The 23256-nt window shown below is 43.2% G+C and overlaps 2 protein-coding genes across 2 annotated transcripts; one reads left to right on the top strand and one right to left on the bottom strand.

Annotated features, from left to right (window-relative positions):
* The first annotated feature begins 805 nt into the window (after nucleotides 1–805).
* LOC139551125 (sodium/potassium-transporting ATPase subunit beta-3-like) lies at nucleotides 806–9759 on the top strand. The gene is made up of 7 exons (XM_071362530.1): nucleotides 806–1067; nucleotides 3183–3311; nucleotides 3942–4040; nucleotides 5107–5300; nucleotides 5918–5968; nucleotides 7387–7473; nucleotides 7808–9759. The coding sequence occupies exons 1-7, from the start codon at nucleotides 950–952 to the stop codon at nucleotides 7973–7975; spliced, it is 846 nt and encodes a 281-aa protein (XP_071218631.1). The 5' UTR covers nucleotides 806–949; the 3' UTR covers nucleotides 7976–9759.
* Nucleotides 9760–12564: 2805 nt separating this feature from the next.
* LOC139551124 (rhodopsin kinase grk7a-like) lies at nucleotides 12565–22580 on the bottom strand. Its single transcript, XM_071362529.1, has 4 exons — nucleotides 21984–22580; nucleotides 21021–21464; nucleotides 13384–13664; nucleotides 12565–12904 (listed from the first exon to the last, which is right to left on the bottom strand). The coding sequence occupies exons 1-4, from the start codon at nucleotides 22578–22580 to the stop codon at nucleotides 12565–12567; spliced, it is 1662 nt and encodes a 553-aa protein (XP_071218630.1).
* Between the last annotated feature and the right edge of the window lie 676 nt (nucleotides 22581–23256).

Below are 23256 nucleotides of genomic sequence, written 5' to 3'. Positions count from 1 at the left end.
TATAATGAATAATGTCATTATTTTTTTCAAGTAAGTACAAAACTCTAGGTTCGCAAAGCAAATATAGTTGAATGAATACTCAATGTGTGTGTGTGTGTGTGTGTCAGTTCAATAAAGTCAGTTCAATAAAGTTGAATGAATAGTCAGTGTGTGTGTGTGTGTGCCCGCGCGCGGGGAGGGAGGGAGTGGGGACTCCTAACAACACTGGTTGTGACACACTTCCGTATTATTTTCTTTTAATTGCAAATTCAGCATGAATCTTTCTGAATTTGAAATAAGTGGGTAACTTTGATTAAATAACACTGGAAAGAATGTGTGTCTCTCACTGCGATATCGGGGTACAGAAAACAAACACCTTATGGTTGCCAGACACACACACACACACACCAGAGAGCAGGTTGATGCTCATTGTCAACACAACTCACACATATTTTTCCATGTAGTCTGACTGAATAGGCTCCATGTTAGGTGTGCTAGGCTACCACAGCCGGAATTCATGAATAGCCTATTACTGTATGGAAAGCATAGGCCTATCATTGTCATCGTCATAATCTCCAGATATTTCCAGTTTGCATCTTATTTGTTAGGTACACCATATACTCAAATTTTCTCAGGTCATGATAAATGGATAAATCCAGCGTTATTAGAGCGTTTTCGTTTAGTGTCTAGGCTATCTAGGTTACTCTGTCCAAGCCGCTCTTTTATCATGACTATTTTTACTGTAGCCGCAGCGCTTTGAGTAGCGGAGAGAGGCTGCCACTAGTGGCAGAAAACGTCACAGATTTTTCAACAAAAAAAAATCAACAAGAGCATCATTGCTTCACTGTGCCGCCCATTCCATTCCAACAATTGACCCAACCACATACCGCCTACATCCCTGATTTCGCCACATACCATTGCCCGGTGTTCCTCGTATTTTGAAAGAAAAAGGCATCCCCAAATTTCCACAATGGCAAGTAATGAAGACAAACCGGTGGCGAAAGAGGATGAGAATGCTGGAAGCTGGAAAGATTCTATCTTCAACCCAAGGACCGGAGAGTTTTGTGGGCGCACAGCGAAGAGCTGGGGTAAGAAAACCTGGACCGGGGCTGGGGCATAGCCCACTGTCGAAAACATTTTATTTTATTTGTATTAATATAATTGCAGGCTATTCGATTTGGATGTGCATATTGTCACATCCTAATATCGGATAGTAATATGATATTCTATCCACCCATTCATTCATGGTCTCTAGCATTGCGAGGCAATGGTGGCCTGATAGTGTGACAATGATTCTATTTCTGTCTCGTTGGTTTTGAAGCATCATATTGTCAGCCTCTCATGATGTGTGTGTGCGCGCGCGCGTACGTGCGTGCATGGTGCGTGTGTGTGACACCTTGTACATTTCAGCACTGATTAGCTCAAGACAGATGAATGAGACTAGCCCACCTTTAAGCATAATAATTAGAAACCAAAACCAGTGTATTTCCATTGAGACCACAAATAGACATATAGTCTACAACTCAAATACACGGTTTATGATATATAAGGTGAGCTATACCTTGTCTAGGTCTTCTTCGGTAACCCCCCAATTTGGAATTATAAACTATATGCAAATTATATTCATTCAGATTAGATCATACATTAAATGAATGTGCCCTTTTCAGAACAATTTGACCAGAAATCATCACTATCTGCCCTGTAGTGTATCGTACTACATCAGTAGTATGCAAAAAAAATCTGCAGTGTGTGGTTGTGTGTGTGCACGTGTATGTGCATGTGAATCCTCTGGAACAGACCAATTCAGGGCTAACAACCAGCTAGCATGATTATGTGAAGACCTTGATGTTAAAACCTTCACTGGTGTTACTAGTGAGATACACCACTGACACACACAGAAAATATGAAAGTATTCGCATTTATGGAATTTATCTCATCAATTTACACCAGTAATCTATGGTTACTTTGTAGATGGTGAGCAAGCTCGGCTAAATCTATGCGAGCTAGCAGCTAGCATTAAGACCCTGTATGGTGCTGTGCAGTGGGATGCTCCTCTCCTCTCTCACTCTGTCACAACACCTCCTGCCTCTACGCTGCATGGCGTGCCGACATTAGCACGCTTGTCAAGGTCAAATGGGTTTCCCCTTGATCAAGATGCAGGTGCATGATGGGAATGTGTTGTAGGAGAGTGGAGGGAGGGGGAGGTAGGACAGGGCAGGCAAATCTTTTGGAATCCTCTATTCTCTGCGGGTTATACGAGAGGTGTGGGCTGTAGGCCTCGTGTGTGGTGAACAACCTGATTGTCTGTTTGCATCGTAGGCCCAGTTCTTATGTTATAGCCCATGTCGTTCAATGGATTCATATGAATTGCTTACATCCATTATAACATTATATGGTCTCTGCAATAGACATTAATATGCATTAACATACATTACAGTTATGCAGGATTTGAATTATGTACCAATTCTTGGGGATGGGCTGGATCGAAATACACTGAGTATACCAAACATTAGGACTACTATACCCTGTTCAAAGGCACTACATCTTTTGTCTTGCCCATTCACCCTCTGAATGGCACACATACACAATCCGTGTCTCAATTGTCTCGAAGGCTTAAAAATCCTTCTTGAACCTGTCTCCTCCCCTTCATCTACACAGATTGAAGTGGATTTAACAAGTGACATCAATAAGGAATCATAGCTTTCCCCTGGATTCACCTGGTCAATATCTGTCATGGGAAGATGTTTTGTATAGTCAGGGGATATTTCTAAAGCTTATGGGTTGCTCAATGCCCAGCACCTAGCACCCATGGGCAGCCCTGTCATTTGATAAGGCTTCAGACTTGGACCTCTCAGTCAAAATGCAAGGCTGTTCTGTCATCTCTGATCATTCTGCCTATCATCATAAGAAAACAAAATGCGTACCTTTGCTCAACAAAATGTCGAGGCTGGAAATTGGTCCTCATCTATCCTTTCCTACCTATCCAGTTATTCACATGGAAAGCTGTCCTTATTGAAACGACTAACGTTTACATGGATGAATGATCTAAATACACGTTGATATGCTAATATGGCAGAGGCAGTTCACCAAACGACCCTCGTCTGATCAGGTGTGTAGACCTAGCTTTTAGCTCGGAGGGCTAACATAGTCTGGAATCGTGCTAATCTCTCTCTCTCGATCAATCTCTCTCTTTCTCTCTACAGGCCTCATTCTCCTGTTCTACCTGGTGTTCTATGCGTTCCTGGCTGGGATGTTCGTCCTCACCATATGGGTCATGCTGCTGACACTGGACGACTATGTGCCAAAGTACCGCGACCGGGTGCCACACCCAGGTGAGTAGCACCACAGGGAGATGATTTATTCAATCAATCAATCAACCAACTAACCAATCAATCAACCAATCAGTCAATTGGGTCAGATCGACAGGTGATTTATTATTGGGACATTTGTTGCGTACGAGGTCATTCTGAGGGAAAACGGAACTGAAATATCCAAGAATTGTTGTATTTTGCGGATTTGAGCACAAGCTTTGTCGGTTAAGGACAGGTAGTTAGCATTTTTTTTATCCTGAGAATCCTGTGGACTACGATTGGTCAATATTGCCCAGCACTATACAGCCACTGTTGAATGATGAGATTTCTGGTTTGACCTGTAATAGTAATGGCCAAACTCTTTATATACTGTCTGTTTGGCAACGCTTTATTTAAAGGGTACCTATATAAGGATGTGTTATGTATTGGTTATGAATGTGGTATGTATGGGTTATGAATGTGTTATGTATGGGTTATGAATGTGTTATGAAGCCCTAATGTTGGTATCCTTTAAATTAAGGGTTACTGTATGTTTCTGAGTTTACCACACAACATTGGTGACCCTGATTTCTTTGTGAGTAGATTTAACTATGTTTTAGCAGGTATTTTTCATGAAGGTAGTCGTCTCATACTGTACTCTCTGTTTCTTAGGGTTGGTCATCCGGCCCAAGCAATTGGACATGCTGTTTAACAGATCCCAACCTCTCCAGTTTGCCCCATATGTCCAGACCTTAGAGTCTTTCCTGCAACGTGAGTATGGTTTTTGTTGTCTCCTTGCAAAATCTGTGCCCTTTTCTCTCTCTCTAACTTGCCTTCTTTTTTCTCTCTCTTTCTTTCTCTCCTTTTTCTCTCTTTCTTTCTCTCTTTGTACTTTTCAATAATGCTTTATTGGCATATCTATGAAATACAATGTTGCGTTATGGGTCGTTCCAAAAATAAATGAGTGCCTTTTGAGCCCCTTTGACATTTTAAGTAGAACTTGTGCACACATTTTGAAAACGTAATAAATAAACTTAATAAATTCAATAATATGAATAAAGACTTGATAAAGTGCCCAAATTCAGCATTTTGACATCCTCTAGGAAGATTTTAACCCACTTAACCCCAACATTTCTCCAACGTTTCACCATCATTGTAAAGCCGTAGTTATTTTTGTTGCTTTGACAAAGTCATTTCTGAAGATTCTTATTTCTTTAATGTGATTAGGGATTCATTTCAAGGAAAAAAACAACAATCTTTCCCTCATTTTACGGTCTTCCCTGTTACGTGACCTGACCTCACATTTCAATATGGTGAAACTATTCCATTTAAAATATTTTTTTCAAAAGAAACATTAAACTATAAAATAGTCAAACCATAGTGAAAATAGTCAAACCATAGTGTAAAAGCAGCTGGTTCCTGTTGCCCTTAGATAGACGGGCTCTAAATATTTTCACAATCCCACATAACAAGCTACTGTATATTTCCACACTATGAGGTTGGAATGATACTGTGAAATTGTGAAAATGATGATAATGCCCTTTTTGTGTAAGATCTGTTTGAAAAGACTGCCTTAAATTACAGCCTGTCTTAGCGGAATGGAGTTATGGCCTGCCTGGTGACATCACCAGACGGTAAATTAGTTAATAAACTCGTCCCTTTTTCAGGTTATTGAAAAGGTTATTACATCCAATCAAAATCTTGCCCGATCATTCAAAATTCACCAGACCTCCAAGGGAGGTGTGACATTGACGTGATTTTGGAGGTATGGCAACACGAGACTAATAGACCAATAATAAAAAGTCATACAAGTCTGTCATTATCGTTTTTTTCTCAGATTACAATGACACGGAGCAGGAGAGGAATGTGGCGTGCACGGCGGGGGGCTACTTTGAGCAGGAGGGCGAGGTGGGCGAGCAGAGGAAGGCGTGTCAGTTCAAGAGGAGCGATCTGAGCCTCTGCTCCGGCCTGTCCGACTCCACGTTCGGTTACACCGAGGGGAGACCCTGTGTCCTCCTCAAAATGAATAGGGTACCTCCTCCTTTCCCTCTTCTCTTTGGATACATATTTGTGTCCCAATTCTCGTTCTTTCCAAACTGTGTACTTGCACACTCCCCGTCATCTAAAAGCATTGGATTGGTTTAAGCGTTGGCTGGATGGAGTTTCCACCATTGTTCAATCCTTTACAGGGAAGTGCACATTTTGGGAAAATGGTAGATAATTGGGATGAAGCCAATACTCACTAGACGCATGTCATTGACTTGATTACACTCCGCTCCTGATGAAGTGCACATTGGATAAGTGCAGACCCAATTAAATTCAGGGCAGTGCTGTGTAGTTCACCAGTCCCAATTCAAATACATTGTTCACGGACACATTCACAAGAGCCTTGCATGTATCAGTAGACGACATTAGCCAATAGTGGATTTCTCTCCTCCTCAATCTAGTTATTTCCATTTGCTTCCATTTGCTTTGTTACCATTCTCTATTATTATGTTTTGCTGTCCTTTTCACCCTCTCCTTATATATGTTTCTATCCCATTGGATTGCTCAGAGTAGACCACATTGATAACAATGATTTAAATCAGCCGATTGTGTGACTGCGGCTCTCTGATTTGTTGATTGGTTAATTGGTGTTCCGTTCACAGATCATTGGGCTGAAGCCGCGCGGCGATCCCTATGTCAACTGCACAGCAAAGGTAAGTGTCATCATGATTTCAGTATGTGTCTGTGTTTGAAGATAGTCATATACTCTGGTTACCTTTATATCATTTTTTTGTTATTCATTGTTTATGTTGACATTTGTGTTTTCTTTTTTTCCTGATTTGGTTTGATTTTGTTTTTCTGCGTGCTTCCAGTTGAAGCTTTAGGGTAAGCTTAGCGATGTGGAAGTGTGTATGTTTATACAGTATGCAAGTTACTACCTTGTGGAAATAACTTGCATTGTACGAGCAACTTACAGGGTTGTTTTGTTGTCTCCCCCCCTTTTTAAGTGCTCTATTGTGTTATCGGCTTGATTTTCAAGTTGCTTTTGCTTCTTTTGGTCCTGCTTGATGCAGCGTACCAACATTATATTAGGAACCTTTTAGAACCTACCAGTGTTATTATACGAACTGATTGACTCTGATCTCTCATGGATGCCAGAAAGAGTAGGTGTTGCTTAATGTAAAAGCTGATGGTTTTACATTACAGTGAATGCAGCTTTAGGAATATATAAAAAATCTTCGATAATATATTATTCTTGCATACTCATATGAACTTGTGTAGATCTGAAAAGGTTTGATAGGCGTGCGCAATATGGCAAAATTGACACACAACATATCAGAGGGCTATTACCAGGGGTGAAAGTAAGCCGGTCTGGCACAGAGTACCGGCAAATGAAATAGTGCAGGTACGGTGTACCGGTTAAATATGAGCCTATCACAATAATTAATACAAAGATGGCAGGAAAACTGTAGGTTATTACACAATAATGTATCAGTACCACTTGTCAGCCACACTCCAAAATGCGCTGTGGTTCGACATGAACACTAACACTTTGCGAAAGCAGAGAAGACTGGCCAGGACTGGGATGCGCACAGACAGCAGTGGACAGCAGTGGACGCATCAATCAATTCTGGCTTCAAGTGTGCCTAATGTAATGACAACTGTTGAATGTGATTAGCCTACACTTTTCAGTGTTTTAATAGGTGCTGGAACTATTTAGGCAAGTGGACGAACATGTAGCCTACTTTTTTGAAAATAATTTGTTTGACAATCAGATGAAAACGTCATGACTGGTTGTCTTCTTGCCCCATTGAAAGGTAAATACATTTTGACAGTTAAATGACATGTCTGAACTATTAGGCTCATTAAAAAAAAATGTGTGCGTGCGCTACATAGGAGGTCCCACACCGGGAATAAATAAATCTACTTTCACCGCTGCATTTTATCTACTGATGCAAGAATTTGGAAGACCATTGGATGGACGTATGGTTCATTCAGCTGTTCAATCCAACCCTTTCAGATCTATATGAAGTCCCAACAGTCGACATGGGATAGGATACACATAGTCTTGCTCTTCTATCATTTTTCTGTGTTGACTATTGTTCTTTCTCTTCCTCCTTTGCCTCTTCAGAGGGACACCCCCATACAGATGCAGTACTTCCCGAGTGAGGGGCGCTTCGATAAAATGTATTTCCCTTACTACGGCAATAAGCTTCATGTAAGTTTGGGTGAAAGGTCAATGTTTATCCATTTCTGTCTTGTCGTACCGGTTGGTGCTATATCGGAAAGCATTATTATACAATGATGCAAGAATTTGGAAGACCGTTGGATGAACAACAACAGTTTTTGTTGGTCAATTATCATTTTTTCCCCTTCTACTCCTTTGCCCCTCTTTTCTTTACCACCCTATGGCACTCTTACTGTGTCTCACCCTCCCTCTTTTTTGGCCCTGCCTTTATCCCTCTCTCCCCTCTCCTTTCTCTCTTTCTACTCCCATTCTCTCTCCCTCCCCACCTCTCTACCCCCGCCACCCCCCCATTCTCTGTCTGTAGGAGAGGTATGTGCAGCCCCTGGTTGCGGTTAAGCTGTTGCTGAACAAGGACGACTACAACACAGAGCTGACCATCGAATGCCGGATCGAAGGGTCTGACTTGCGCAACAACGACGATCGAGACAAGTTCCTGGGCCGTGTCACCTTCCGAATCACAGTCAAAGAGTAGGGAGTAGCGAGGAGGAGGCTAGTGTGGAGAAATGTGGTTCTGACCTTCCCCGGACGATTCCTATTAGAATAAAATGGGCCTAATTCCAAACCAATCCCTCCACCGTTGCTCCATATCCTAGGCGAGGGACATTCAAATCTGGTATTTTTCATACTGCCTTGGTAGTTCATTGACTGGCCAGATAGTCTACTCGTCTGGTGTTACAGGTCAGTCTCTGGTTAGGTGTGATAGGGAAAGCTTAAAAAACAGCAGTGCTGTGAACCCTGAATCCTGGATTTGAATAACTTTCTTTTAGGTTCTTGTTGACGCGATCTTGTATTTCTGATAGGGTTGGATATGTGTAAGCATAGCAAGAGTGCTAGATGGAGCAATTATCATCTAATAGAGGATACCATTCCTTTGAGATCTACAGTACGTCACACCCAAAACGGGCCTAGAATAGTGCCTAGTGGTAGGGGGGTGAGAGATCGGTTTGGGATTGGGTCAAAGAAGGATAGGGCAGTGATGTCATCAATTTTTAACTACTGTATCTCCTGGAAAAACCGGTAATCCTGCCAAATTCAATGGAACATCTAGTTCTCTTGTTTGCTTCTATGTTTACTATAATATGGCATCATCTTTTTCCTATCCTTCATTATCTCATTCTAGCAGGAGTCTTTCACGACTCACCAACCTAACGGCCATCATTCCCTTCTATTAGTCGGCTTTTGTTGTCTGACCCAGTGCTCTAGTGTTGATCTCGGATCAGAGCTTATTTTCTATTCCCAATGGTTTAGATTGGAGCTTAGATGTGGTGAACTGAACCTAGATCCATGCTTAGTGCCATGGGTTGGATCAACAGTCAGGAGTCAGCCTCAATCTGTATTTCACTTTCATCCATCCACTGCCAATACAATCATGTTTACAGTTGACCCTCTCACCAACAATTATTCCTCAAAATCACATAGGGACCACTAAATCATGAGGTCAGAGACAGTTGAACACTGTCAAACCGAGATGACCTCAACAATTAAATGTCTTTGAGAACCCTTTTCCTCTTGGGACCACATTTTGAACTTCGAACTTATAATAATAGGGAACTGTAGATAAGTATGTGTGGTGTGGTCTGAACACAACCCAGTCTTGTGCCGTCTGTCTGTCCGGCTGCATGTCTATGTGTCTGTTTACTTCACCCCTTACCTCGCCACTGTAATAGCCATCGTTTGGTGAGCGTTCAAATGCAAAATGGCTGCTGCGCAACGCCCAGGTGGGTGCTATACATTGATGGTGGATGAGGGGGAGTTATCCTACCACACGTACACACACGTACACACCACATCACTTATACGTGCCTCACGCACGCACACACCACCCCAACACACAACACACACACACGCAATGTAAAGCGCTTGGAGACCTGTGAGAAAGCGCTGTGTAAATGCAATCCATTGTATCTATGTACTGTATAGCCTTGTATGTATATGTACCTATCTTTGGGTTTGAATGCTTGTCTGTTTGTCTATATATTCTCTCTCCTACTCTCTACCGTCTGTGTCTGCCTTTCTCAATGTATATATTTAATGGATTCACACTGTATTTTTTTTCTGTCACAGAACACAATGTCTGAGCACTGTAAAGAAATAATTTAAACAAATATTTACAGGATGTGATCATATTCAAAGCTATGTTTATACAGTCTGAAATGGAACCTACATCTTGAAGGAACAACTTCATATGCAGGATGCCTTAAGACCTGTGCAACAATTATGGATTAAAAGGTGATTTGGGAGAAGAAAAAAATCGAACCTGTGGTCCACTTAAGTGTGGTTATTTATTGATTGTCCAGGTGCAAGTAACATGTGATATTCTACTTTTACCACAAGAGGGCAGCAGCATTAAGACAGAGATGTGTCGACTGAAGATTCCTTCCTTGCTTGCTGGAAGGAATCTTGCGATGGTGCCACCCAGTGGTGATATTTAGCATAGTAGTAACCTAATGGTTTGCTCTCAGGCGATAATTGTGTTTAATCACCCATTTTCACGAGTAGTAGATCATATGCATCAGCTTCAATTAAAGGAGCTTGGTTGGCAATTAGATAATTACTTTGATTACCATAAGTAATTTACCTTAAACAAACGGTGATATAGAGGAATACATTAATTGAAGGGGCTTGCTGAGAGAAATATGATGTTTCTTGCTTGCTATTGATTCCAGTCATCGTGACACTGTTTGTATGGATATTGGAGCAAACTAATATGTTCAGAACCTTACACATAAACCAGCACTTGCTAGCTCTATTGGCTACATGTTTAGCCAAGGTATTACACTACTTATATAGTAGGCCTATGTTCAAAGGCTGATGCAGGAATGTGATTACAACATAGAACATCAGGAAAAATAGGATATTGGTTTGGGGATAAGTACATTTCAATCTTGGAGGATAATGTCATGATCAGAAAAGCTTGAATTTCTAATGAATCAGTAAAATCCCTGCGACAGGCAATGGCGATACAATGTTGAACTCTACAACAGTTTGAGGCACTGTCCTTCACCATTAATAGCTGTCAATACCTGAGTCCCGCTCCTTAACAGATAATCTCTCTGCTTTTAGCTCTAGTTGCTTCTTCTACCTTTGTCACTCCCTTAATGGTCCTTAAGCCCCGCCCTTGGAATATCGTCTCTGCAGTAAGGGAGCGAAATGCCGCACTGGGGTAAATGTCAGGGATGTCCCCTCCACCCATTCTGTTTCACTCAAAAACGAATAAAAAACACACTGTTTTCTCTTTATACATCTCTTGCTCTGCTTCCTCTCCCACTCTTTCTTTTCTTTTCCATGTCTCTTTCACCCTGTGCTTACTCCCCTCCAGTAGTCTATTGATTTGGTCGCCTAAACAAATCTCAGGGTTGAGCTCTATTTTCCCCACCTATCCTTTTCAGTAGCTAAATGTCATTTTGTAATGCATTTATTTTGGGGCTCCCGAGTGGTGCAGCGGTCTAATGCACTGTATCTCAGTGCTAGAGGTGTCACTACAGACCCTGGTTTGATTCCAAGCTCTATCACAACCGGCCGTGATTGGGAGTACCATAGGGTGGTGCACAAGTCGTCCGGGTTAGGGTTGACCACCGCAGGTAGTAAGAAAAAACACAAGCTGTAAAAGACACATCTTTTTTTAATTCAAATAATTCAAGATTCAAGCAAGTCCCTGATAAATGTCTGACATTCCTACAGTAGCATATGTAATGTTTTTCTCTCATATTATATTTACAAGTATATTTATATTCATAGTATAATTAACACATTTACTGTAAAAACATAATACTGGTCAAGATCTGGAAAGTTTGTCAATTTAAAGTTATATGAAATAAGTCTTGAGACAAGACAAAAGGGAAATGTGATTTTTTTTGAACGTTTTGAAGGCTAGCTAGCAAACTAGATTCTAACTTGAGATTTGTACATATATCTCGAACTTCAGACAAATCACATCAATGGAAGCAATGTTCTAGTTAAAGTTATATCTCAGGGAGGAAGAAAGCCCTAAAAATTCACATTTTGGGGGTGCTGGTACAAGAACACATTGCTGGCCTAGCCCAACTCCTCTAAATGTTCAACTTTCTCTCTCTCCTCACAAACCAGGGCATAGAACCTTTCCAAACACAAGAGTTGAGCATTCTTCCAGTCCTGACTTGCACCTAATCTGTGGATTTCTCCCTTCTCAGTGCATAAATATACATATTTATATTCATATACAACACCGTTTTAAAATAAAACTAGATGCTGGACTGTGAAGTCCATCTGCTTGGAAATGTAGTGATTGACTTCACTGGGTTTAAAGGTGAAGAGTCACTGTAGGTAAGTAAATGTTACCTCCACCACATTTCATTTGAAATAATTTATGTTGGTAGAAATGATACTTTATTTGCTTTTGATTGCTTCCAGGTGAAATTTGTAATAAGGTGATGTGTCCCAAAAAAGTTATCACCTCTGCCTTTAGAGAGGCAAAAGGAATGTAGGGGGGTGGGGGGAGCGGAAGAAAAACATAGCCGTATCAAATAAAATTAATGCACCACAATCAAGGACGAGATCCCAACCATATTCCTGAACTAATTAATTCAGCATATCGTGCTCCATTGTGGCCAATGCCTAGGTTTGAGGGCTAGCACTGCTGTCTGCATATGCTAATCTTTCTGGTGCAGGTTGTATGTAACCAGAGGCCTGTATTTATCCATTAATCATATAATGTTTTTGTATCCACAATATTAATTTGTTGTATTTTACTCTTAGCGACCCCTGTTGGCCAGGAGGGCACTACTACATCATGTGAAACATCTGGGAATAGCTGCAATCTGAAGAGACAATACCAATCTTGGTAAAGCCACCTTTTACCCTCCTATTTGCTCTGCAGCTCAGGGGACATTTGGCTACTAAAATCAATGGCAACCAACCCGTTCCAGGGAAGGATACCTCCTCTCTCTCTCTCCTGCTGCTCTCCTCCCTTGTAAAATAATTATTGTGTGTCATTTTTTGTTGTTGTAATTTTACAGAACATGAGCGAATCAGTTGATGTGTTGGTGACATACTGGTATGTGTATATGTGCCAACTTTGGTTGCTCACAGCAGTGTGCATGTGCCAGACTTTCCCTCGTCGTCACCCCCCCCAGCGCACTCTTTCCTGTTGGGGTCATTGAGCTCGTCAAACAGTCCCGTTTCGATCATCTCCTGTTGCCATGGAATGGCCACGGCTCCCGTGCCAATCTCCTTGAAGAACTTCTCATCGTTGGCATCGAACACAATGCCCTTGATCTCAGAGAACTCAGCAATGTCGCCAGTGTCTTTGGCGTACACCACGTTGGGCTTGGGCACCCAAGGGGGGTCGATCAAACCAGCCTCCAGACGAGGGAAGTTGATGGCCTTGAACCACTCGTGTTTTCGGGGATCCTCGCCTCCTCCCCTGTAGAGGACAGAATTTTGACACTTCCGCATTAGGATCATACTGGCAGGTGAAGGCTAACTAGGCTTACTACACAGTTGACTAGTTGTTTTCAGAGTGCATTGGATAGTCTTGATTCTGCCTTTATCAATTGTAATGTAGGTAGTTGACTAATAACTGAGTTGAAAATCTATGTTGTATCAGCATGCAAGCATGTTTGCCATCAATAGGGTTCCATTTAAATTCCTGTCAATTCAGGAAGTACACTGAAATTCCAATTCAATAAGGAACATTTGGAACTGGGAATTGAATGGAATTGAAAAGGAATGGCCAACCCTTGCCATCAAGCTAGCCAGCTAGCCGAAACACTATTATCCCAGCAATGGTGAGCTACCTGACTTGAAAGGGCTGTTTCTTCATAAATGACAACACCAGTAGAAAATAGAGAATTGTTATTATTGCAAATATTAGTCGTAGCCTGGACGGACCGATGCTCTTACTTGCAGCCCAGGCGTTCATCAGTCTTCTTCTTGAGGAACTCCTGGATGAGGGCCTTGGTGGGCGCGTCAAAGTTCTTGTGCTCCCATGGGGGTTCATCATTGATGATGCGACGCTGCACCTCCTCCTTCTCCACCTTCTGCTTCCCGGATTCGGGACCCTTGAATGGGGTGTAGGCGGCCACCATCTCGTAGATGCTGCAGCCCAGGGCCCACCAGTCCACGGACGTCCTATAGGGAACATCCTGTAGGATCTCAGGGGCCATGTACGCTCCGGTTCCAGCCTGGGACGGGGTAGGGGAGGTAGGAGAGAGATTCAGGGAGTAGGGTAGAAAGATGAAGGAGACAATAAGAGGACAACTCATCATTGTACAGTATGTTTGAAATATACGTTTTAGTTTTAGTTTGGCACATTTTCTATACACACAGACAGACAGACACACACACACACATCTATATGGATAACCATGCACAATCATAGCATTACAAATGTGAGTAGTAACACATCCTGTGTACAAACCTGTGGTTTTGTACTGTGGAGCAAGGATCATCAACTTTTTCTTGACTAAAACATAATAATTTCAAACCTTGCTTTGTATACGATCACATGTATCTCTCTATTATGCGTGGGAATACTTGGGAACAGATTTCCAAAATTAAAATCACTTGGGGCTAATTTCCTGATGTTTTTACAGTCTTTTATGGCCAACAATGAACATAAAATAAAATACAAATGATTTATTTATTTTTGCTTAGAAAACTTGGGGGGCCAAATAAAACCCCCCGCGTGCCAAATTCGGCCTGCAGGCCACCAGTTGGGGAACCCTGCTGTAGAGGATGATACCTTCAAAGTGTGCTTGCTACCACAGCCCTATAAATTAGATCTTTAGCATGATTTCAAGGTTTCTCCTTGTACACTTATTTAAGAGGAATGGACTTGCCACTCCCATTCTTAAGTTGACTATTGACCCGGGGCTTAAATGCTAAGCACGGTGAAAGCACCTCTCCAAAACATGGATTGCATTGGATTTTTCATTTCATCAGCTATGGAATACTCCCTGTGATTGGTCAAATCAAAGCCCTCCAAACACCTGATTGGTCCAGCCTTGACGCAGTGAGGACATTGGCCAAACATCTGGGGGAAACTTTGTCCTCTAATTCCTTTACTTTTTTGTAGATCCAAGGGCAATGGACAAGGGAGAGATCACCTTGCTTACTCCATTGAGTACCTTGGGTACTCTGAATGACCTTTTCAACTTTTACTGTAGTAAAATGTAAGTCTAAATCACTTTAAAACTGCCCAACAATGTGGATATGTATGCTTTTACATGAAACTCCACAGGCAAAGTTATTTTTTGGGGCTCACTAATACATAGTCAAGAAATAACAACGCTACACATACATTCTTTAATGTATGGTTTACCTGATTTTACCAGTCTGATCAGGGAACAGATTTGTGTAATGCCTGCTAAGTAAGAGGCTTAGAAGGCCAAAGCCAGCCAAGCCTCTGGGGGGTTAGCCACAGCTCCCTGGTCTGCCAAGAAGGACCAGAGAAGATCACTGGATAATGAGCTTACTGGGATTCTATAGAGCCTGCAACTTACTCTTTGCCACTATTGACCTGCAGAGATGCCGCAATCTGTAAAACTCTCTAACGAATAATTTTACAGGAAAGCTAATGGTAGTCTGGTTCACATGATTGATACACGTACACACATCATCATAGGAACTAGCACAGGAAAATGTCTTCCACATATGCACTTTTCATCAAGTATCAGTTAAACACCCAGGTACCAACACAATTATAACAATTAACACAATTAGCCTTGTCTACTCTGAATCACCTAGACAACTTTGCAGTATTTCGTTTTTTTTATGTGTTATTTTTTACATTATTAGCCCAGAATGTTTTTGTGTTATTACATACAGCAGGGAATAACTTTTGGATATCAGAGCGGCGGTAACTCACCAGCATTACCAACATTACGACCAGGAATACGACTTTCCCGAATTGGATCCTTTGTCCAGGGCAGTTGAACTGATTCGGCAGGTAGCCTAGTGGTTAGAGCGTTGGACTAGTAACCGAAAGATCGAATCCCCGAGCTGACAGGGTAAAGATCTGTCGTTCTGCCCCTGAACAAGGCAGTTAACCCACTGTTCACTGGATAGATGGCAGCATTCGCGCAAAACTGAAAGCGTAAACCACCACATTTAACCATGGCAAGTCACCATGGTGACTGGGAATATGGCCGAATACAAACAGTGTAGTTATTCCCTCCGCAAGTCAATCAAACAGGCAAATGTCAGTATAGAGACAAAGTGGAGTCGCAATTCAATGGCTCAGACACGAGACGTACGTGGCGGTGTCTACAGACAATCACTGACTACAAAGGGAAAACCAGCCATGTCGTGGACACCGACGTCTTGCTTCCGGACAAGCTAAACACTTTCTTTGCTTGCTTTGAGGATAACACAGTGCCACCGATGCAGCCCGCTATCAAGGACTGTGGGCTCTCCTTCTCCGTGGACGACGTGAGTAAGACATTTAAGCGTGTTAACCCTTGCAAGGCTGCTGACATCCCTAGTCGCGTCCTCAGAGCATGTGCAGACCAGCTGGCTGGAGTGTTTACCAACATATTCAACCTCTCCCTGTCCCAGTCTGCTGTCCCCGCATGCTTCAAGATGTCCACCATTGTTCCTGTACCCAAGAAAGCAAAGGTAACTGAACTAAATGACTATTGCCCCATAGCACTCACTTCTGCCATCATGAAGTGCTTTGAGAGACTAGTCAAGCATCAAATCACCTCTACCTTAACTGCCACCCTAAACCCACTTCAATTTGCTTACCGCCCCAATAGATCCACAGACGATGCAATCCCGCCCTGTGCAACTGGGTCCTGGACTTCCTGACTTGCCGCCCTCAGATGGCGAAGGTAGGAAACAACAACTCCACTTCGCTGATCCTCAACGCAAGGGCCCCCGAAGGGTGCGTGCTCAGCCCTCTCCTGTACTCCCTGTTCACCGATGACTGCATGGCAATGAACGCCTCAACTCAATCATCAAGTTTGCGACACAACAGTATTAGGCCTGATTACCAACACCGTCGAGACAGCCTACAGGGAGGTGGTGAGGGCCCTGGGAGTGTGGTGTCAGGAAAATAATCTGTCACTCAACGTCAATAAAACAAAAGAGCTGATCGTGGACTTCAGGAAACAGCAGAGGGAGCACCCCCCTATCCACATCGATGGGACCGCAGTGGAGAAGGTGGAAAGCTTCAAGTTCCTTGGCGTACACATCACTGACAAACTGAAATGGTCCACCCACACAGACAGCGTGGTGAAGAAGGTGCCTAAAACCTTCACAAACTTTTACAGACGCAAAATTGAGAGCAACCTGTCGGGCTGTATCATTGCCTGGTACGGCAACTGCACCGCCCACAACCGCAGGGCTCTCCAGAGGGTGTTGCGGTCTGCCCAACGCATCACCGGGGGAAAACTACCTGCCCTCCAGGACACCTACAGCACCCTATGTCACAGGAAGGCCAAAAAGATCATCTAGGACAACAACCACCCGAGCAACTGCCTGTTCACCCCACTGTCATCCAGAAAGTGAGGTCAGTACAGGTGCATCAAAGCTGGGACTGAGAGACTCTCGGGCCATCAGACTGTTAAATAGCCATCAGTAGCACCTTAGAGACTGCTTCCCTATACTGTATATACATAGATTTGAAATCACTGGCCACTTAAATAATGGAACACTAGTCACTTTAATAATGTGTACATATTTAGCATTACTCATCTCATACGTATATACTGTATTCTATTCTACTCTATCTTTGTCTATGCTGCTCCGACATTGCTCATCCAAATATTTATATATTCTTAATTCCATTCTTTTGCTTTATATTTGTGTGTATTGTGTGTATTTTTTGTGAAATTGTTATATATTACTTGTTAGATATTACTGCACTGTTGGAGCTAGAAACATAAGCATTTTGCTACACCCCAATAACATCTGCTAAACACGTGAATGTGACCAATAACATTTGACTTGATTTGATTTGAAGAGATGCTTCTAAACTATCTGTTTTTTTTGTTCTTTGACTTGCAAACTCCTGTACTGTGTCTTTGATTGGTCAGATTTTTGAATCCTGGTTTGTTGGGAAAACAGACATGTTCCATAGAGACCATTCTACATTCTCAATAGGCTACATAAGTATAGCCTATCTTTAAATAGCACAAAGGGGCTGTACACAAGTTTAGGCAGTACCTAAGGAGTTGAGGGGCTGGACAGAATGTACAGACATGTACACAAACGATCCCAGAATCCCCTTTTCACTGTTGAGATCAGGGTTTGTTGCAAGAGGACACCCCTTGACATATTCCCCGCCCAAACCAACCAAACCCCCAACTTGACTTTCAACGCAGTCACTCAGCCCCCAAAATGTTCATCCTATAATTGGCTGGGCTATAATAACCACTAAGGATCAAATGGATTATATAATGAAGGCAGAGTCTCCTCTTGGACAGATCCTTAACGATCCAGTAAGCCCTCTCTCGATTTACAGCAAATGCTTCAGAGACAGAGAGAGGGTCCAGATAGAATATAAATGGGGTCAAAAGTCACTAACCCTAACCCTGGCAGGACCCCATTTCCAGGGAAAACATATTTAGCCCCATCATCTAATAGCTCATCCAAGGCAGGTATTAAAATGGTCAAAAGCTCCAGCCATCCATAGACTGTTCTCTCTGCTACTGCATGGCAAGTGGTACTGGTGCACCAAGTCTGGAACTAACAGGACCCTGAACAGCTTCTACCCCCAAGCCATAAGACTGCTACATAGTTAACCAAATACATTATATATACAAAAGTATGTGGACACACCTTCAAATGTGTGAGTTTGGCTATTTCATCCACACAGTTGCTGACAGGTATATAAAATCGACCACACAGCCATGCAGTCTTCATATACAAACATTGTCAGTAGATTGGCCTTACTGAAGAGCTCAGTGACTTTCAACGTGGCACCGTCATAGGATGGCACCTTTCAGTTTGTCAAATTTCTGCCCTGCTAGAGCTGCCAGGGTTTACTGTAAGTGCTGTTACTGTAAAGTGGAAACGTCTTGGAGCAACAATGGCTTGGCCGCGAAGTGGTAGGCCCCACAAGCTCACAGAACGGGAACGTTGAGTGCTGAAGCGCCTAGCGCGTAAAAATCGTCTGTCCTCGGTTGCAACACTCATTACCGAGTTCCAAACTGCAACGTCTGCAGAAGAACTGTTCGTCGGGAGCTTCATGAAATGGGTTTCCATGGCCGACTAGCTGCACACAGGCCAAGGACTACCATATGCAATGCCAAGCATCGGCTGGAGTGCTGTAATGCTCACTGCCATTGGATTCTGGAGCAGTGGAAAGGCATTTTCTGGAGTGATGAAACATTTCATGGTTCGGGCTTGGCCCCTTAGTTCCAGTGAAGGGAAATCTTAACTCTACTGCATACAATGACATTCTAGACGATTTTGTGCTTTGGGGAAGGCCCTTTCCTGATTCAGCATGACAATGCCCTCGTGCACAAAGTGAGGTCCATACAGAAATGTTTTTTTCAAGATCGGTGTGGAAGAACTTGATTGTCCTTCACAGAGCCCTGACCTCAACCCCATCAAACACCTTTGGGATGAATTGGAACGCTGACTGTGAGCCAGGCCTAATCACCCAACATCAGTGCCTGACCTCACTAATGCTCTTGTGGCTTGTGGCTGAATGGAAGCAAGTCCCCGCAGCAACGTTCCAACATCTAGTGGAAAGCCTTCCCAGAAGAGTGAAGGCTGTTATAGCAGCAAAGGGGGGACCAACTCCATATTAATGCCCATGATTTTGGAATGAGATGTTTGATGAGCAGGTGTCCACATACCTTTGGTCATGTCGTGTAGCTACCCGGGTTATCTGCATAGACCTTTATTGAACTAACTCTTTGCACATACGCTGCTGCTACTGTCTATTATCTATCCTGTTGCCTAGTTACTTTATCCCTACCTATACAATGAGTGTACAAAACATTATGGACATCTTCCTAATATTGAGTTGCATCCCCCCAACCCCATTTGTCCTCAGAACAGCTCCAATTTGTCGAGGCACATAATCTACAAGGTGTTGAAAGCATTCCACAGGGATGCGGGCCCATGTTGACTCCAATGTTGAGCGTGAAAACCCCAGAAGTGTTGCAGTTCTTGACACAAACCGGTGCACCTAGCACCTACTACCATACCCAGTTACAAAGACACTTAAATATTTTGTCTTGCCCATTCACCCTCTGAATGGCACACATACACAGTCCATGTCTCAATTGTCTTAAGTCTTAAAAATCCTTCTTTAACTTGTCTCCACTGATTGAAGTGGATTTAACAAGTTACATCAATATGGGATCATAGCTTTCACCTGGATTCTCCTGGTCAGTCTATATCATGGAAAGAGCAGGTGCCCTTAAGGTTTTGAACACTCACTGTATGTACATATCAACCTCAATTACCTTGTATCCATGCACATCGACTCTGCTAACCTGTGTATATAGGCAAGTTATCTTTACTCATTGTGTATTTATTCGTCGTAATATAATTTTTTCTATTCCTTTTCTATTTTCTCTCTGCATTGTTTGTGAAGGGCTCGTCTGTAAGCATTTCACTGTTAGTCTACACCTGTTGTTTATGAAGCATGCGAGAAATACTCTTTGATTTGATTTGACAATACCATGGTCTTATCATAAACTCACCCACTCCCTCTCCCTAATTTACTGCTCATCCTTTTAGTGAGACATAGCGTGTCGCTTCTGATCACATATGAAAACGTTAGCCTGACTTTTAAATTAAAGCTGTGGCTGACATGTCAGTAAGGCATCATTGACAATTCATCAGAAGTCCTTTGCAAATACATTAGAAGCTACAGACATGTTAACCATTGAAATTGTCTAGAAGAAAAAGAAACGCACACCTATTTAGGCGAGGTGCTGGCTAGCGGAGTAGAAAACTTGAAAATAAAGGAGAGGGAACTCTAGGAGCTCAGAAGCAAAAATGTAATATCCAACGTTTCGACAGCCGAAGCTGTCTTCATCAGGGTATAATGATGAGTAATAATGATACCCTGATGAAGACAGCTTGGTTGTCATTTTTCTGCAACCTTGCTATCAGATCGCAATCGTAAAGGACCCTTTCACGTCTTCAACTCTCTGTCTTATTTCCTTCATTGTCATGACATTCTCATCATTTCTTCATTCTCCGAAACACAACCCAACCTGCTTCTTAACACAGCGCGCATCCAACCCGGAAGCCAGCCGCACCAATGTGTCGGAGGAAACACTGTACACCTAGTGACCTGGTCAGCATGCACTGCACCCGGCCTGCCACAGGAGTCGCTAGTGCGCGATGAGACAAGGATATCCCTACCGGCCAAACCCTCCCTAACCCGGACGACGCTAGGCCAATTGTGCGTCTCCCCATGGACCTCCCGGTCGCGGCCAGCTGTGACAGAGCCTGGGCTCGAAACCAGACCACTGCGCCACCCGGGAGGCCTCGTGCTACCGACTTTTGATAGTTTCCCATTGTCACAGTCAACTACAAGTTCTTAAAAAATCCAACTTCAACAGGCTTACCTTCTGGGAGATGGTCTTTCCGGCGGGCAGCTCCACGGCCAAACCCAGATCAGAGAGTCGGCACTGGCCAAAGCTGTCCAGCAGCACGTTCTCTGGCTTCATGTCACGGTATATGATATCCATTTCATGCAGATGAAGGATGCCTGTGCAGATCTGTGCTGTGTAGTATATGATACGTGGCATCTCGATACCCTTGGTCTTCTCACTGACGTAATAGATGTGGTACCTGAGGTCACCGCCGTTCATCAGAGTCATGACAAGGCACAGATGGGTCTTGGTGTCGTAGGCGTAGGCCAGGTTGACAAGGAACAGGCTGTTGACCTTTTCCAGGATCTGCTTCTCCAGCAGGGCCATCTTCTCACCATGTTTCTTCTTCAGGCGTTTCTTGCACAGCTTCTTGGAGGCGTACATCTGGCCTGTGTTTTTCACCTGTACGGCACATACCTGGACAGAGGGAGGCCATGGGTTAAGAGGACTCCTGAATACCTCAGGAAAGCTCCCTAAGGGTTGTATAAATGGCACCTCATGACACTAAGCTTTGATACTGCCCCTGTGCTCTAACAAGGAGACATTTAGTTTTTATTGACAATTCTCATCTTTCGGAACAACTCGATAATGATACAACCTTGAAAGTATGCATAGAAGAGTAAGGTGTGATGAAACTGATAAAAAATTAAGATCTGTGGATCAACTTTTAGAGAGAGAGATTAGTTCTTTGCAAAGACAAACTGAGGTGCTAACTGAGGTGTATTTTGTACTAATAGACACTGTGCATCAGTGAAACTATGGGAAAGACTACATTGGATTAATCGTTTATTTTGTGCATAGTTCTTGTGTGCATTTTCCTGTTGTCACAAAGGTTTTACATATTCATTAAATAGATAATATTGCCGATAAATATTACTGACACATTTTGCACGTCGCCAAGACATGCTGCTAGTCTATTGGTTTGTACATGCTTACCTCTCCGAAACCTCCCTTGCCCAGAGTTCTGAACTCGTAGAAGGTTTTATCAGTGATGGGCTGCTTCTCGTACTCCTTCCACTGCAGAAATTTGTCAAAGAAGGGGCTAGTTTGGTAATCCGTGAAGGGTTTGCCTTTCAGAAACTCCCGTGTGGCTTCCTTCACCTTAACATTGATCACTTCATCAAAGTCATTGTCCGTCACTGCCTTGCACTTGTCGGCGACCTCCGCAGTGAGGTAGGTCAGGAAGTTCTTGGAGGCGTCCTTGCAGAACTTGTTCATCATGTTCGTCCTCTGCTTGTCCTTGTCAGCGCCTTCCGCCAGATCCCAGTCATTCAGCTCGTCCAGGAACTCAGCGGCATTGATGTACTCTGGGGTAGCAGTCAGGAACTGCCGGAAGAACTTCTTGCCGATCGGCTGCCTCTCGCAGAGCGACTCAAAGTTCTTATCCACAGTTTCCCTGATGGCGGCACACTGCTCGGCCTTAGGTAGTGACAGACTTCGGCGACGCTTTTTCATCTCCTTGTCGTCGCCACCCTGGGCTTTCAGGTAGGCCGTGTTGGCCACCAGGTTATCCAATCCCCCCATGTCACACATCTTGGCGGCTTTGTCTGATCTGTCCCACCTACGTGACTGGGTTCTTCAGCGGTTCCTTCGGATCCCTTGCTCGGTGCAGTGGGCTTCTGAGTGTGCGTGTCTGTGTGCGTGTCTGTGTGGGTGTGCGACTCACTCCAAAGCCAGGGTGTGAATGAGCGACTACACCACACGTACCTGCAGACCTAAGACACACTGACACACCCAGTAATTACTCATTCAGAATTAAATACCTGGGAGGGATTTTGACTTAAGGATATTTGTGTGTTCTATTTGTAGATGCTGGTCACGGAAAGGGAATCGTAAGAAGGTTCTCTCCTAAGAGGCTTTATGGCTCTCTATATTTGGCCCGTTGTCGACCTGTGACTTGCGGGGCCCATTGAGTTCTGTTGACTAAAAACTAAGGGCGAGATGATGTGAAGAAAGAAGAAGATCTGTCTGCACACACTCATACACACAAACAACACACATACTCACTAACACATCCCTCATCCACATGCCCTTTTGTTTTCCACAAACCAACATTTATTGAAAACGAGGGATCAAGAGTTGTAAGTAGAGTAGACTAAACAATGGCCTTGCAAAGAACCAGGTCAACAAAGGTAGCTCTCTTGACTTTTTCTCTCTCTGTCTCCCAGTATCAGCAGTTCACTTCAGAGAGCTTACTCGTAATCTGATT

Source organism: Salvelinus alpinus, chromosome 23 (genome assembly GCF_045679555.1).
Source record: "Salvelinus alpinus chromosome 23, SLU_Salpinus.1, whole genome shotgun sequence".
NCBI classification, from domain to species: Eukaryota; Metazoa; Chordata; class Actinopteri; order Salmoniformes; family Salmonidae; genus Salvelinus; species Salvelinus alpinus.
The sequence above is the reverse complement of the archived record's forward strand: the minus strand, read 5'-3'. Positions and strand labels throughout refer to the sequence as shown.